At 34.4% G+C, this 13,208-nt stretch overlaps 2 protein-coding genes across 3 annotated transcripts; both read right to left on the bottom strand.

Annotated features, from left to right (window-relative positions):
* Positions 1 to 1,738: 1,738 nt before the first annotated feature.
* On the bottom strand, positions 1,739 to 8,712 carry LOC116165252 (tetratricopeptide repeat protein 39B-like). 2 transcript variants are annotated; one of them, XM_031479523.1, is made up of 10 exons: positions 8,480 to 8,712; positions 7,963 to 8,021; positions 5,030 to 5,058; positions 4,878 to 4,982; positions 4,486 to 4,827; positions 3,199 to 3,364; positions 2,812 to 3,140; positions 2,606 to 2,767; positions 2,098 to 2,559; positions 1,739 to 2,051 (listed from the first exon to the last, which is right to left on the bottom strand). In XM_031479523.1, the coding sequence occupies exons 2-10, from the start codon at positions 8,002 to 8,004 to the stop codon at positions 1,949 to 1,951; spliced, it is 1,740 nt and encodes a 579-aa protein (XP_031335383.1). In that variant the 5' UTR covers positions 8,005 to 8,021; positions 8,480 to 8,712; the 3' UTR covers positions 1,739 to 1,948. The 2 variants fall into 2 exon arrangements, with proteins under 2 accessions (XP_031335383.1, XP_031335382.1); XM_031479522.1 differs by lacking the exon at positions 8,480 to 8,712 and adding an exon at positions 8,168 to 8,369.
* A 756-nt stretch (positions 8,713 to 9,468) lies between these two features.
* On the bottom strand, positions 9,469 to 12,605 carry LOC116165253 (EH domain-containing protein 3). The gene is made up of 2 exons (XM_031479525.1): positions 11,062 to 12,605; positions 9,469 to 10,238 (listed from the first exon to the last, which is right to left on the bottom strand). The coding sequence occupies exons 1-2, from the start codon at positions 12,458 to 12,460 to the stop codon at positions 10,039 to 10,041; spliced, it is 1,599 nt and encodes a 532-aa protein (XP_031335385.1). The 5' UTR covers positions 12,461 to 12,605; the 3' UTR covers positions 9,469 to 10,038.
* Between the last annotated feature and the right edge of the window lie 603 nt (positions 12,606 to 13,208).

Genomic DNA, 13,208 nt, shown 5'->3' with positions numbered 1-13,208 from the left:
ATCAACTAAATTAGCTTTTTCTTAAAAAAAAGAAAAAAAACAAGCGCATAAAGGAAAACTGTACATTTACAAAAATTACACTCATGACGCACTACTCAACTGCACTCTCATTATTTCTACCATGTATATGCTGATGATGTCACATTATTACTTGAAGACGATGAAACTGAACGTGTGCAAAGTCAATATGAACCTAATCTGGAACTTGCGAAGAAATAGAGCAGTTTAAATGAACTAGCCATTAATGAGAATAAAAGGCAATACCTACCTAGGGACTGCTGACTCTGAAGCATCATAATGTGTTAAATCTGATATCTGTCAAATTTGTTGGAGTGCATTTGGACCACAAGCTGTCCTTTGAGTTCCATGTTAAATATCCTTACTTTCCAGGGTCTTTATCTTAGTTTGTGTTTGTCACATGAAATCTAATCTTAGTAATTTTGCAACTCAGTGATTTGCATTGTTATGATACTAGATTTAAAAGTCTATGTGTACCTTTTTGTAGGTTGTCTAAATCTCAAAACGGTACTAATGTTATGTCCCAGAAACTATTTAACCGTACCTCATTGCATTAAAGAAACCAACTATGCTCTATTTAAAGGGAAAATTTAAAAAATCATTTTAACAAAGGCCTTCTATTCGATTCAGGAATTTCTGGGCCACAACATACACCAAAACCAAAGCATTCCTTATTTAATTAAGCGTTTTACTCGTATGAGGAGTTTTTCAGTACATAGTTCTTTTCGTGAAAATTAAGTATTGTTATTTATAATTTTTGTTTACCCTTATATTTGGACTAGTATTTTTAATTTGCTTATGTATTGACTAATGTATATGTAGGCTGTTCTACGAAACATTGAATAAACTTTATTATTTATTATTAAGAGCTAGTTTGAGACGAATGTAAGTAATTTTGTATTACAATGCATGAAATATACTATTACCACAGATTACCCTAATGTGTGCCATTACTAACTGTTGGGGTGGGTAAAATACATATAAAAACATATTTAAAATATACAATAGGAAATGATTGTAGTACAATTATGTGAAATAGACAATATGTAGATAGGTGATTAAAATTTCGGTCTTGATGATTTATAGTTATTTGCAATGAAACCTACATTTCTTATGCTTCGATTGCATACATTGCATTCCCGCATACCTATACAAAGATGTCTTACAGGGTTTAGCAATTTTATCTTATCTATAACTTTTTTTTCTCCTCGGGTTGAGCTATTTCACCCCTTTGCCAATTGACCCTTGGATTAATTGTGCGTGCTCGGTGTCTTGCTCCAAGAGAGGCATTTTGTTAAAAAAATCTAAGGATCCTCTCCAGCTGCAACTCCCTGGTTTATTATTAAAGGGCTGTGTGAAAGTTGGATAATCTATCAAATAAATAAAAATGTTCGGTGTACTACGTAAAGTTTTACAACACCAACTCCAACTGAACGCCTCTCAAGAATTAACACTCACATAACGTATTTCCTACATGTAACTGCCTTATTTACCTACATTCCGAAATTAACGTAACATACATGCAGTGTGGAATTTTCCACAAATGTTGATATCATTGTACGGTCTCCTAAGAAGCTCCTTCATCAACGTTCTCAACATGAGTATCAGCGATGACGAATGACGACAAGCCACTTTACCTGTGTAATTGATGAAGGAACTGACCTTCAAAAAATTTCCGACATAGCACTCCCGGCATGGAGTTCTTTAAATACCGAAAAAATTCACATCATAAGCATTTATTAGGATATACAAATACTCCACAAAATATACCACGAATAACATTGTACAATCAACACAAAAATGCAACACAGCCTTTGATTTGCTTTAGGAAATGAATACGAATAACAAGAAATACATCCAACAATCAAAACATAGACAACAGAAATAATTAAAAAAAGGTACAAAAATAGGCTGCAAAACAAAAAAACTTTTATAATTTTGTATGTTCCGCTTCATAGCTTTTAAATGCTGTTAATGCTGTATGTATTCTGAAGTGTAACCTAGACTCCAAAGAATACCCGGTGTAATTTTTCCTGCAAAAAAAAATTATAACTAAACAGAGTAAATAAAGATCATTACTTTGCATCCTCCAAAGCGGCAATTGCTTTCTCTCTATTATTCTGCTCCCATTCAATCAATGCTAATTCGACAATGGCGTATGGAACAATATAATGATCTTCTTGGATATCTTTAAGCATCGAGATTGCATTTTCCAAGCATTCTAGAGCTTGCAATGGGCTATTCATTTGTCTAAGACATGCACCTTTCAAAAGTAGTACTAAAGCTGTATTGTCAGCATGATATTTTCGTACTTTAAAATTGGTCAATTCGCTTTCTGCCTTCTCAATTAATTTAAACACATTTTCCGCTAATGTAAATTGTTTACCTAACACTTTAAATAGATTCCACAAATACATTAATTCCAACACGGGAAGGACAAGCGTTTGATTTTGACTAAAATATCTCTCAGATTTCTTAATGACAAATTTTTCCATTGGCAATGATTTTCCGGCAATACGTTGTTTATAATTAGGAAGCTCTCTAGAATTTGAGAATGAAATGGTAACATTACTACACTTGTACCAACTTCATCAAATTATCGGTCACCATACGATCAGAAACACTTAACTCTCCCCTCATCATGTATAATAGAACCGCCTTTTGATAGCTGTAAATGGTACGAGACCAGCGACTCCCTTCTAGTAAATGAGTTGCATAGACTAACGCCTCTTTCCACTGCGTTCTCATACTAAAACAAACAGTTAAAATTTGAAAACATAAAGCAACAGTTACCAATGAACCCAAGTTAACTCCCAGAAACACATATGGTGAAATTGTGGCCATTTCTCTTGAGATTTCCATGCTCTGGTGTACCATCCGATACACTCGTCAATGTTAGCCTTCATAAACTCTAATCGTCCTTTAAAGAACAAAAACCAAACTCCATCCGGATGCATCTTAAGAAAATTATCTAAAATGTCTTCACAAATGGCAAGATCGCCTTCACCATGGCTAAGTACTTGAAGAACAATTGAATTATATCCAAGCAGCGTCATTACGCACAAAATTTTTCTAAGACCGCCCATTCTATACCCCTTTTCCAAGTCTTGCAATCCCAGTTCCTTTTATAATAATACGCGATTATTACTCAGTACAGGTTATTGCGAATAAATGTATTACTTTATTTCCAGAAAAACCGATAAATTCTAATAGTTTAATGATTCTCGATGGTAACAAAGATATCATTAAGTTAAAAGCACCTATGCCCATGCGAACACCACCTTCAAAATGCGGTTTTGTTGCACAATTCTGCCAATCACGATTTATCAAAATATTTTGGCATTCTCTAAAATAATACTCATTTTATCTTTAGTAGAGAATACAAATGCAACACATACAAAAAATAAAGCAATTAAAATGTTATTAGTAAAGGTCATGCTGTGAGAAGTTGTTAGTAACACCAGTCAGATTTTAGTTTTATTTTGAATAGTCTTGGAAATTTACGCAATTGCGAAATATCAGTCAGGTATCCATCACGCTTACTATTTGAGGTCAATGCCCTAGATAAGTAAATAAATCATGAGACTGTGCCCAGATTGAAAAATATCCAACATTACACTCCAACCACAAAATCCACTCCCGAACCTGGGACGATCAACGGTAGTCACGTATCTAGTTAACAACGTCAAGCAATCCCAACTCAGTAAAACTGGGCTACAACCGAACTGTCACTACAGGATAGCACTTAAATCTTGTCCCTTTACCGATACTTTCCACAAGCCAAAAATCTTTAAAATATTTGGAAGTAGCTACATATTGAGGAAAGTCAGATAACGAAGTTAAACGTTGGGTATTCTTTCACATGGACATTACGGAATAATTTGATGGCATTATTCCTTCAAACAAAACAACCATTAATTGCGTTAATAATAATACCGGATCCACTAAAATGGACAGAGTTCAGTGACCGGCTCTGTGAGCTCACGCAATGCGCAAGCTCAGAAGTGCACCAACATCTGATTCAGGCAGAGTAAAGTGTGTCATTTTGTTTTCGCGCATCCTAACCCATTGGCGTTCTAGTTTGTATATAACTTCTGTGGTTCTACTAGCGCAGAAACATGGTTCACTCTCTCTATGTCTTTCACTCTATTGCAATGCATATTTAAAACAACAAAAAGAAAAAGAAATAAAAGGCCTATTAACACTCAACAAATTTTTCTTGTTGCCTAATCAACACTTCAAGATCAAACCCAGAAGTGTTGTGCATTTTCACAAAACCTCGCATCAAATTCCAGACATTCATTTCAACCAATAATAGAAGACTGTTTCACAAGACAGTTCAAAAAAACCGTGTAAATATATGGATTTTTGATAGTCAATATTGTCAGTATAGGAGATGTAGTAATACGAAAATGAATGACGTGCAACAAAACAAAATAAATGAATCGCACATTACACTATACATACTTGTAAGATCCGTAACAAGAACGTATTTTAAACCCAGCTTTAATCAAACTGCTCAAAGTTTCATCCTCCATAAAGCTCAACATCGATCGCAACAATAAGCATTCAGCATAACAGAGTTCGGCATGCGCCTCAACATCCGTATACTGCTCGTAATTAACCTTTTTGACCATTTTCCCGAATGATTCGGTGATTGTGTTTTTACGTCTAAAACGATTACAAACAGCGATACACTTTTTGAGCTGCTCCACAGCTCGAACAACCGCCTGATGCTCGAATGTTAACAGTGCTTCTAAGTACACAAATACGGAATAACCGATTGAATGATAAAGGCTTGAATTCGCACTGTAAATAAGAAAAGTCGTTTCAGCACAGTTGGCTGAAATTATACGAACAATGGTCTCATGAGCTCGATAGCTTCCTCAAATTGATTATTAAAGAAATAATTGATAGCTAGCTGCGCTTCCTCCATTGATTTTTCAAATGTCATTCCTTCGGGCCTAGAAAAATCTGTTAACATTTTACTATCTTGTTGCCGTTGACTTACACTGGCGAAACATCGCAAGCGTCTTGAAACTGGAACAAAAAATGATAATTACAAATCACTTCGTACTTTTTCGATCAGACTTCTCAATCAAAAGTTATAGACTAGAAACCAATTTCGAAAGAAAATTCAAAGGCTGTAACTTTTGAACTAGTAGCCCAATCATGGAACTGTTTGAAATTATGGATTCTACAGGCCACATTCTATAAGAAAATTTCACACTTTGGAAAAAAAGCTAAATTTTCCCATGTAGACGAGATATAGTAAATTTAGTAGCGCCGTTTGTATAGGTAAATTGCTTATGAGAAACAAAAGTGTAGCTGTCATTTCAATTTCGTTTAAAACTAAATTTTTTATTTTTATTGGTAGGCTCACTAGATTGCAACGGGGGCCTATAGTTCAATCACAAATGTTTCTTAATTGCATCCCTGTAAAACTTATAGACTTACAAGCCAACATTTTTAAACACAAAACGAAACGCTTTTTAGTACAATGTTGTTTCAGTCCAGAAAATGCAATTTTAATTAAATATGAGCCTGCGATGAGTAATTGTTTGTATGTCAATGGGGTGTTTTTTGTAAATTTTAGTAACATATAAACTTTTTATCTGATTTACTGATGACGATATGTAAGTACTTTATGTAGACTAGCATGAATAATAAAAGTAAATGAAGTACCTACCTAACCAACAAGGAACAAATACAATACAGGTTTTTCAAATGTTCAGAGCGCTGGTATGCAGATGATGTCATCCTTTATAGGATTCCAATTCAGTACACTTGATTATTTTTGTAATTGGCAAAGTTTATAAGCTGTAGTAGTAGGTAAATGAGAGATCATATATTTAAAGAATTCTGAACGATAATTAATATAATAGAAAATCAATGAAATAGGACAGGAACACAAATAATTCACAAACGTTATAAGTGCTACGATTTAGGATTATGTAGGAATATATAATTAATAGACTATTAATCTCCTTGCACAGTATTTTAATAAGATGTTCGTGTGAACTTGATAGTTCTAAGGCTTTTGAAAAGTTATTAAAATTAAAACCAATGCAGAAGACCTCACCAAATGATCTGAAAATATGAAACTATCCAGAATTCCACAATTCCATTCAAAACAAAAACGAATTAAGTATGGAATTTCATAATCATGTCCTTTCGCCTACCAAAATTCCCTCTGCATTGTTTTTACCATTTGTATCTACAGTATGTCTCCGGATTGAATTTACAATAGGTATTCCGCCCTGATTGGTGTGTAACTTATTTTTAGTTTACTTTCGTTTTTTTTTAAGTCAAGTAAGTAGGCCTGTACAGTTGAGCAAAGACTATTTTCGTTCCAGGTAAACTACCGATTTAATTTTTTTTTAATAAGTGGAACCCGTTTGAGTGTTTATCACTAAACAGGCTAAGATTCCCATTTACCCTTGACATGAAAAATTCTCTCAAAGTGGCAACACTGTAGGAAAACGCTAGTTGGTTTCATCATTGAATATCCAATGGATATTCAATGGTTTCATGATTGATGATGACATAGTTCATACCGAGGTTCATACCTTAGCTTAGAGTAAGAAATAAAGATAGAGGACGCATACGCAATATTAACACGAACATTTGTTTTGATCCAACATAACCCACAGTTTGACAGTTGAGAGAACGAACGGTAAATACGAGTACACATTAGTAATGCATTAATTATTCCACAAACAGTACACTGTTGCCCCATGTCAAAGGGTGCTGATAAATTATTAAACACAATGGAATAAGTTTTAATCTATAAAATGAGCTAAAAATGCAGAAATTACGTTTTGTAGAAATAAACAGAAATCCTCTCATCTGTCTGTGACACACAATTATCATACATTTCCTTATTAAGCTGTTTAATTTCGACTTATAATTGTGTGTTTTTCACAACTCTTATAAATATTTAAAAATTTAGATTAGTTTAGATCCTTTCAAATATATGTGTTATTAATATTCCCTTAAAAACCGTCTCGGGAAATGTGACAATTTCGCTGCCTGCAATGTTTACAAACAGGACAAGATGATGGCACGTTTTGATAAGCATCAAGGTTCATACCCAATGAAAGGACAACTATGTCTTTTACAAACATCATATGACGAAGATTCTGCACAGATAGAAGATACCAAATACCTAGATTGAGTAAACTCAACAATCAAGTCAGTGAAGTGGAGCCAACAAATAATGACCACCTTCCAAGTTCCAACGTTGTGCCGCAAGGATCCATTATATTTATTAGCTGCTTAATGACTTAATAGCTAATTTCGGAAAATCTTTTGCCAATGTGTGCACATACTTCCCAATTTCCACACATGCACTCCGGTTTTGATGGGGATCATCGTTAATACAAAAGTCTAAATTAGGACAACTTTTCTCCCTAAAATACAAGAAATTGGAATAATCGCTTAGAATAATTATTTGAAATTTACTCAATGCCTTTCTAATATTATCTTAATTATAGAAATAATTGTAAAAAAAAGGGGGGTACATATAATTCTGCTGTCAAATTTACACACAAACGATTTCATGTGTCCTAAAACAAGTACAATAAACTGAAGAACTCTACCGACACTTTGACAATTAATAACTTGAAAGAAATGACCGATTCACTATCCAATCATGAAAGGATGCCTGGTATAAAAGTGAAATTATTAAAATTAAACACCATCGAGTACTTAGATTTCAATTAAGTGTGCTAGATTAAGTGGAAACACAATTATTAAAAAAACTACGATTTGGCACACAATGCACAAAGCTTTTGCAATTGTTATAACCTACGTTTGTTATTAGAAAACCGACCAAGAAGTGAAAACAGAGACAAGCAAAGCATATATACATATTATATCCTTGAGCAAATGAACAAAAACTCGATATTTGTCCCATTAACTAATAACAAATTATATAATTACCTCATCAAAATCCGCATCGATAGATGTATCATCAGCAGCCATTGTGAAGCGGTCGCCTTCTGGAAAACAAATTGGTTTTAATTGGAATCTTTTATTTAAACATGGCCTTATCTTTTGCACTGTCCCGATTAGCTTCCATCGGTACAGATATAAAACACTTCAGATATAGCAAGTGGATATTAAATAATGGTTAAACACAACACACCTGCTTCCATATCTGCTGTTGCACACACTAGCTTCACTCAGGTTAATGTGGAAAATCAAGAATGAATAATTTATATATAGGAAGCTAATGAGAATTATAAAACGATGGTTGTTATCAATTATAACAGAACATCTTCTTAATTATAGAAAACCTTATTAACTATTGACCTTTTTAATTATACAAATAATTGCATTAATATCTCTCATTAAAAGTGAGTTAAAAGTAGACCTGAGTAACAGTAACATTTGCTTTACAACTAAAAAATAGAATGCCTAATACAATAAACAAATTGTATGTACAATTTATACTTACCTTAAAATTAATAATTCGAACTACAATTAATGATAGGAAAATTATGCATGTCCCAATTATTCGAATTTTCTAATCCCAGTGCAGAGTGCTACAACTCGCTCATTTTAGAAACTGATGGATTGTCTAAAGGTATGTAATTTACAATCACGATGGAACAATTAAAATATTTATTCTAAATTGTTTATAGTTTTGTTTTTTTTTAAATGTTGACGTGAAATCTTTACACGGCAATATTTATAAAGACGAACCATTTCTCATACCGGCGTTGTCAGATTTTCAGCACTTTTGACGCATTTCCAGTAATGCACGGCAGCAAATACAAATTCACTCTGGAATTATATAATCTTATTATTCGGCATTGCTAATCACAAATACATCTTTTTTGAAGATGTTTTTATTTGTTTGACAAGTGTACTGGGCAATATAATTCCACTATTTAGGTGTGTGTGTGCCTGGGTGAAAAATCCTTACACTCAAGGAGATTTTTTGTGTATATTTGAAACCCTTGTCCCTGAAAACCGTGAAGGCTACTTTACTATATTTCCTACGGTGTTGTCAAAATGTTAGTGGTGTCTCCCTTAATCGTGAAAACAGATACCTCTAAAATTGATATGCATAATTTGATTCAATAGTTACGAGAGGATGTTTCGTACCAATTCACTTTACTCTTCATTCATTCATAATTTTAATCGGCACCCACATTTGAATAAAATAACAGGTGTTGCAATTTCAATTGCTTCCATCCTGTGATCACATTCTGTTAATATCTTATAATAGTGTGTACCTATATTCGAAATTGTGCAGTTAATTTAAAGTGGAACTCAAACAGATACTAGCATTCAATTTGTAATGTATGTGCGTATTAGAAGAATTCCGATACTAGATTTATTTTTATGCAAACGAAACTTATCTTGAAATGTACTCGACATATTTTTTTATCAAACTGGGCGGCAATATATAACCTTAGTGCAAGGTCATAAAAATATAAATTACCCAACAGAATATCTTATTATTGAACAGTACATACTCTACAAAAGACTAATAAAAAATTGAGAAAAGTACAGTAAATACAAAACTGTTTCATATAAAGAAATGTGTCAAATCTATAATTATAAAAATAAATATATATGTATATATTACCTCTATAAGAAAAACTATTTGATAACTATAAAGGATATTAAATTATCCTCAATAGGTGTTTGTGTAGCGAGTGAATCACCTTCGAGGCAAACAACCCTTTAATTTCTCTAATGGTTGTTATTATCCTGTACAACGCTTAGTTACATTACCTATCAATATTACACTATTTACAGTACATATTTATCACATTACCTGCTTTATTTTACAAAGGGAACATATTACAGTTAACAGTTTAAAACAAATGCAGCAATTGACATTAATTAAAGGGGTAAAGTATATAACGAAATATTTGGTATAGTGACATCAAGTGCACGCTTGAAACTTGTCTATACTATACTTAAAGAGGCACAAAGATAAATGTAATAATAAATAGCACTTGTGGAATATGAAGTATGATTTTATCCATTACAGTGCACATATTAGCGCTTTGTAGGAGGTACCAGATGATCAGGTAGGTCAGATGGTAAATCATTGCCGTCAATTTTTATATTGATTAAGTGCATTGCGAGAGCAAATTCGTCAGCGTCCAACATTCCATCTTTGTCGACATCAGCCAATTTCCATATCTTCCCCAACACTGAATTGGGCAATTTTGATTTCACCATCTCCGATTTCGCAACTGCAAACAAAGCCACAGTTAGTCCATTCATGGTCAAACAGTGCAAGAGTCCCTTTAGATTTCTTGACTGATTCACGAACTTGACCGAGATATTTATGAGTTACACAACCCTTAAACTTTGATCGAAATCGTTTCATAATTACGAAAGTTAAGAGTGTTTCTTGGAAGTGATATAAATATACTGGTACCATTACAATACGTAGCTAAATAGAAATCTACCTAAAAGAGAGATTGTTGTTTTCAAAAAGGTTCAAGAGATTTGTAAGATTCCTAAATGTTGTACTAAAGATTTATAAGAATTTTTGGGAAAATGTTAAACAACGTTTTTAATAAGGGTACTACCTTAAATTGAGCACGTAATTCTCGGTACCTTGCAGTCAACTCAGCATCCCCACCATCAAATTCTATTAGATGTATTAGCATTTCGCTGAACTTTTTTTCAAATTTGGAGTAGGGAACAAATGTAATACCGACACTGTTAATATAATCCCAATAGTACAGATGATGCCAAAAATGTTACTTTTATTAGTACTAAGACTATCAAGAGTATGTACTGCAGAGTACAGATGGTATTGATTGTAAAAATTACAGTGTAGGTAACATTAGAAAATTTTGAAATTTACTCACATTAATTCAAAGCTAAAAATTGTAAGCATAACATCCTTTACATTTAGCAAACCCCATATTTGACCCAATATTATCATAATACTCACTTTTTCCAATTACAAACTACCTACTTTCTTAAATGTAACAATTGCGCCCGAAACATATAATACACCCACACCTCCTCCCCCCACTATTTTTCATGACAAGTTGAACTTACCAGCTCCTGTGATTTTACCATCCATTGGTCCCAATCCATAAAATATGGTATCATATTGAGGTTTATGTTTACCAACGACCCATTCTGGTTCACCATAGCCCTCATCGATGCCTTCGCCACGTTTATATCCGAATGGCGAGATCGTATCCTCGACGCCCTCAAAAGCACCCCCTTTGATAATCGTCTCGGCCTCGACATGATTCACCTCCTCTTGTGGTATTTTCGCCATTAATACTGATATATCGTCGGCTAACATGCGATCCACAATTTCAAGTAGTTTGGGCTTAATTGGATGGAATTTTGTGAAATCTTGATTTTGTAGAACATCCTGCATTTTTTTTATGTCGGGAAAGTCGCCATACGATATTTGATGTTCCCTCTGTAGTTTGTCATAGATCTGACCTAAATTCTTGATTAGCTCCTTTTTCTTAGAGTCCTTGCCAAACATCGGCGGCATATTCTTCCTTAGTTCCGAAATGATGTAAGCGTGTACCTTGGCAAGCCGAGCACGCTTGATTAGATCGTTTAATTTACGCAACGCCGCGTTACGAGGTAAAGATTGTAAATCCCTAAATAAGTCTTGTTCCTCATCTTCAAATAACCTACGATTAACGTCATAACGTAGGGGTTGATCCCAAAATGAGCCAATATAGACGCGAGCGACTTCGGGAGTCTGTAATACTTTTCCTAACGACCACATGAGAGCACCGTACACCCGCATCAGTTGTTGATGGTCGATCATGTCGGCCTTATTGAGCACGATCCGTATTTTGTCATCGTGTCCCCTTAAAGCTTCAATTGATCTACGAAATTCATCCGATATATCTAACTTATGTGCGTCGAATAACAAGATTATACGATCGACACGTTCCGCAAACCACTCCAGCACTCCCGTAAAGTCGTAACCACGATCAACGCGTTGCTTTTCGCCCGATAAAATACCGGGTGTGTCCACTATGGAAATATTTTTCAGCACAGGTGAAGGTACCAAGGAACATTGTAGCCTGTTTAGAAAGGCGTTGCCAAATTTCGATAAGGGACGAAACTGTTTTTTAGGATCAACTACAAGAGCATTTCCGGGGATCATACCTTCCTTATCATCGTACATAACCGCTATAAATCTATCAGTAGTCGGTTCGGGTCCAATCCGGATTCCAGGAAAATCACGTTCCAATAAATATTTGATAAAGGTTGTTTTTCCTGTAGAATATTGACCGACTAAAAGAATCATAGGTTTCGCATCGAAATCTGAATCTTCCAATTGGGGAGAGTGAAAATCGTGGAATTGGTGATGCAGTTCAAGAGGCAGCAACTTATTTTTGTAAATATTTTTAAGACCCTGGACCACATTTTCGTACACTTCTTCTTTGTCGCTACTTCTGGTTAACCAACTAAACATTTCGCCCACTTATTACCAAAGTAGCACTATTTACATACGAACGTACACCTAAAATCAGCGCACGTATTCAATTAATTATTAAATGACTAATGAAATGGAACGAGATACAGATTACGGAGTAGATTTGACGTTTTGATTGTCCAAATCGCGATTCGCGGTGTTGCCACACTTATTCAATTTCGCCCAATTCATAGGCAACACATATTACACACGAGGAATGATTAAATCCGAATTGTGCTTCTAGCACATTTTCTCCCATTATCCTCTAACACTCTCAACAAGATTTTTGCTGTCTGTCCTACCAGGCCGATTGTTCTATGCTCACCATCACACTGCCTTTGTTCCTTTCTTTTTAGCTCAGAGGTATCATCAGTGATTAGAGTCTTCAGGCCATTCCCCTGATTCGTAAATATCATATAGAGATGTTAATTCCTTCTTCCTGACGACACCTTAACATTTCTACTGGAATTCCATCTATCCCTGTAGCTTTACCTGATGTCATATCTTTCATTACTCTTTCTACTTCGTTAAACATAATCTTAGTGTATTCTTTACACTATGACATAATGCTGGCTCCTATATTGTCAGGACAGACCCATTCTTCGGTTTCCAGTTCCAATTGCCTTCGTTATGTGCTTTATAGAGATCTACCATATACTCTTTCCATCGACTTAGAATTTCTTTCTCTTTTCATTACTTTTCCATTCCTGTCTTCCACCCAGGTAACCTATTTAATCCTGTTGTAAGT

This window comes from Photinus pyralis, unplaced genomic scaffold (genome assembly GCF_008802855.1).
Source record: "Photinus pyralis isolate 1611_PpyrPB1 unplaced genomic scaffold, Ppyr1.3 Ppyr1.4_LG3a, whole genome shotgun sequence".
In the NCBI taxonomy this organism is placed as follows: domain Eukaryota; kingdom Metazoa; phylum Arthropoda; class Insecta; order Coleoptera; family Lampyridae; genus Photinus; species Photinus pyralis.
The sequence above is the reverse complement of the archived record's forward strand: the minus strand, read 5'-3'. Positions and strand labels throughout refer to the sequence as shown.

What these genes read in the sequence shown, in the direction of transcription:
- LOC116165252 (XM_031479522.1), bottom strand. An exon ending in ATCGAGCTCATGAGACCATT is followed by an intron (nt 4,828 to 4,877) that starts GTTCGTATAATT and finishes TCTTATTTACAG; the next exon opens with TGCGAATTCAAGCCTTTATC. An exon ending in TCGGTTTTTCTGGAAATAAA is followed by an intron (nt 3,141 to 3,198) that starts GTAATACATTTA and finishes TTATTATAAAAG; the next exon opens with GAACTGGGATTGCAAGACTT.
- LOC116165253 (XM_031479525.1), bottom strand. Translation starts at nt 12,460, where the DNA reads ATGTTTAGTTGGTTAACCAGAAGTAGCGACAAAGAAGAAGTGTACGAA. An exon ending in TGGTAAAATCACAGGAGCTG is followed by an intron (nt 10,239 to 11,061) that starts GTAAGTTCAACT and finishes CTTTGTTTGCAG; the next exon opens with TTGCGAAATCGGAGATGGTG.